We start from the raw sequence: 3,623 nt of genomic DNA on the forward strand, positions 1-3,623 counted from the left end.
TAAAAAATTACTCCCCGAAGGAATACCATCAAGGCATTAATCATTAGCCTCATAGTAATAGTTATACAACAATGGAAATCAACCATGTCCACGTAAGACCCAAATTACACCTCTTATGAAATAATTGTTACTCGTAATCAACCATCTCCTCAACACAACCCCAAACCACGAGGACCATATAGAATTAGAGAAAATACAACTCTTTATAATAATGGAATACCACTGAGCAGTTCAGCAAGAAAATCTGTGTGTTCTTCAGATACAACATCAATGAACAATATTGCATTAATATTTTGTGCATTCTTAGTTATCATCAGCAGGTGATAACAAAAGAAATTAAAAAATTTACAGTGTGTTGGGAGCATGCATCCCAAAAAAGGAAGTTGTGCAACTGGAAGGTACAAAAGAATAATATCACAAGGCACAAAAGATTGCAAGATGCAGAAAATGCTGCTCTACTCATTCACCACATTCAACAAAACGAAGGACAAATTTGAAAAATAATTTGACTCACTCATTTCGCCGCATCTTTATGTTAAGTGGAATTTCCTTATAGGACTGAACCTTCTCAGCTGCTCGTCGCAATGGCCTTCCAACTGAAGATCTTCGATTTTCTTGAGATTCAAATCTTAGGGCAGTATTTCCTTCATCTTCTTCTTTGGCCGACAATCCTGATAACATTTGACCACTTTCATGCACCAGATCGTCATGTACAGGAGAGACAGGAAATTTGGCACTGTCTATCTCAAACAAGTCTTCAGTTTGTTCTGGCTCTATAGATTTAAACCTTGCAGATTGCCTTCTCAAACAACGCCTGTTAAAAAATTGTTAAAGTACACCTAAGAATCCTTCAATTCTCTGGATCATTGGTAAAGTCCATTGGAAAGACTAGCCTAGAGTGATAAAGCAAACATGCATAAACAAACCTCTTATTGCCAACATTCTCTTCAGCATGGACTGGTTTAAGACTAGTAGGGCCCGAAGCCTTATCTATCTCAAACAAGTCTTCGGTTGGTTCAGGTTCTTCAGAGTTAAACCTAGAGGATTGCCTTCTCAAACACCTGTTGGAACATCAAAGTATATGAAAGGATCCTTTAATTACCTGCATCATTTGTAAAAATCCATAGGAAAAATTGGCCACAATCTCACACAAAGCAAAGAAACATGCATGGACAAACCTCTTCTTTTCAACATTCTCTTTAGCATGTACTGGTTTAGTAGTGGTGGGACCCAAAGCTGTCCAAAAATCATATAAGAAAAAAGTTGATATCATAAACAGATTCAGATTTTCAAATGAAATAAACAGATTCAGATTTTCAAATGAAATGCCTAGTATGCTAATTACATTGTTTTTTGGATTGCCTTCTCCGGTTTGTATTACAAGGTTTACAGCCCCCCTTATCTGCTTGAGAGGATTCCCCCGCCTGAGCTGCCTCATCACACTCAGTTAAACCTACCTTAAAGGAGTGAAAGAAAAGGTGTAAATAACACAGGGGACAGAAAAATACCAATTGTCAACTTTGTTAAGAACCACTGAGGTGATTTGTATAGGTACCTTATTTCCTTTATCCTGACAAATTAACATTTTCTCTTTGTCCTTGGAAAAAAAAACGTCAAATCAACGAATGATCTTACATGGAATGATGGAACTGATTAACATGGATACTAGTTAAACTGACCTTTTCCAGTTTTCTTGCTTTGAGCAAGCCATTTTTGCATCCAAGCTCATGATAAAGTGCTTTTAGCTGAAAAGGAACAAAACTACAGCTGTCAATTTATAACAGATTATAACATAAGGCATCAAGGCATAAAGTTTTACTGCTTTCTTGCAACATAAGTTAACTTACCCTATCTTTACCTGAATTAAGTTCCTGCAAAGATGCAAAACACGTTAGTTTCACCAAGGCATCAAATACAGTCTCTAAAAAGTTGCTACCAGTTTTAATTAAAAATATGTGATAGCAAGTTACATATGCACCCATTGAGTTTTTAATCAACAGTCTCAACCACTACCCATTCTTGTGGGAGGAGGAAATACCATTTGAGCCAGAGCTCATAGGCACTGCATGATTTAATAAAATTGTACAGCTAGCTATTAAAAGATGTGAAGGTACCGCCAACATCTGGCTGTTTGCTTGGGCAAGTTGCAAATTCTGTTGCTGCACTTTCTGCAGATTGAGTCTAAGTTTCTGTAACTCCATGCCACTCAGTTCAATAGTTTTACTGTCAACCAATATTAAGGAAAGCCAAAAGGCACAAAGTAAAAACCCTGGAACCATATCACAGAAACCAATTTAAGAAAATAAATAGATAAACTAAGTTGATCGTGAAGGATACTTTCTGTCAGCAAGAATCTTCATCAATGTCAAGTTTTCCTGAAAATCGGATCAAGAAATACCCAGGTGAGCTAAACTGACAATATAGACCTAAGGAACACGGATATCCACGCACATGCAGTACACAGAATAAGGAACCACTTTGAACATACCCTCTGTAGCTTTTCAATGTACTCCTTAGTTGTAAGTGATACAGGAAGTTTTTTCACCTCTTGGTCTACTGGTCTAGGTCGCTGCTGCAAGTTGCTTATGTCAGCAAGCCTTTTCCTTGGGGCACTTCCAATTTTTGAACCCTTTACCATTCCTTTTGTCTTATCATCTGCCACCCAAAAAAATAAAATTTTCTCAGTAATTGAACAACCCAAGTACTACAAGAACCAAAGCCCCCATTGGGTGCAAAGAAAACCAAAACAACAACAAAAACTTAGTCCCAAATTTTAGGGGTTGGCTATGGATTCTCAACAAATTAGTCAGGATCGGCTACATCTTTTCTATCATTTTATTCAATCTGAAGCCATACCCTCTACCATTTCTTTAACTAGCATATCTTTTTTTACTACATCTACTAATGTAATTTTTAATCTTCCTTTAACTTTATTTGTTCCCTCAACTTGAATCTACTCACTCTTTCTCACCATTGCATTACTTGCTATCCTATGAATAAGGCCAAGCCATCTCAGGAAAATATCCCTCATCTATGCTAACAACTCACATAAACTGAACCCAATAGCTGTATTAGGTGGAAATGGAGGTCAAACCCATTTTGAATTTTTTTTTTTCCACACATTTTCTCAGCAACCAAACAAACCATATTACAGATTCCCAATTCCATGCTAAAATTCCAAGTCACTACGAAAACCTAACCCTAGCAAAGTCAATGTGTAATACCAAATCCCTCACTGTATCAAGTAAACCCTAACACAATATATATTAGGTAATCAAAAAACGAAATCAACACTAAAAAAATCAAAAATCAAAATGTAATTTTACTAAGAATACCACAATATATAGGGGTTTAGAAAAAATGAAGAAGTAAAGGGAAAATAAATAAATAAAAATGAGGGCAAGTAGGGATTTAGTTACCTCGAGCAAGAGCAACACAATTTTCTGAATCAAGAACCGTGGCAGCGTCCATGGTGGAACTCGAATCCGAGCTAAAAACCCTAATCCCTCTCTCTCTCTCTCTCTCTCTCTCTCTCTCTCTAAACTCGCTGTGTATGTGCGCGAGGGAAATAGGAAATTGAATGTGAGGAGGGAAAAGAAAATGAATTAAATATGAAGGGTAAA

The 3,623-nt window shown here is 36.7% G+C and overlaps 1 protein-coding gene across 1 annotated transcript; it reads right to left on the minus strand.

The window, feature by feature from the left end:
- On the minus strand, positions 1-3,623 carry LOC126697165 (SHUGOSHIN 1). Its single transcript, XM_050394052.1, has 11 exons — positions 3,420-3,623; positions 2,489-2,655; positions 2,338-2,375; positions 2,115-2,223; positions 1,848-1,871; positions 1,680-1,745; positions 1,556-1,597; positions 1,346-1,457; positions 1,179-1,236; positions 927-1,061; positions 1-814 (listed from the first exon to the last, which is right to left on the minus strand). The coding sequence occupies exons 1-11, from the start codon at positions 3,469-3,471 to the stop codon at positions 511-513; spliced, it is 1,107 nt and encodes a 368-aa protein (XP_050250009.1). The 5' UTR covers positions 3,472-3,623; the 3' UTR covers positions 1-510.

This window comes from Quercus robur, chromosome 8 (genome assembly GCF_932294415.1).
Source record: "Quercus robur chromosome 8, dhQueRobu3.1, whole genome shotgun sequence".
In the NCBI taxonomy this organism is placed as follows: domain Eukaryota; kingdom Viridiplantae; phylum Streptophyta; class Magnoliopsida; order Fagales; family Fagaceae; genus Quercus; species Quercus robur.

What these genes read in the sequence shown, in the direction of transcription:
- LOC126697165 (XM_050394052.1), bottom strand. Translation starts at nt 3,471, where the DNA reads ATGGACGCTGCCACGGTTCTTGATTCAGAAAATTGTGTTGCTCTTGCT. An exon ending in TTGTGTTGCTCTTGCTCGAG is followed by an intron (nt 2,656 to 3,419) that starts GTAACTAAATCC and finishes TTTGGGTGGCAG; the next exon opens with ATGATAAGACAAAAGGAATG. An exon ending in AAGGCAATCCAAAAAACAAT is followed by an intron (nt 1,237 to 1,345) that starts GTAATTAGCATA and finishes ATTTTTGGACAG; the next exon opens with CTTTGGGTCCCACCACTACT.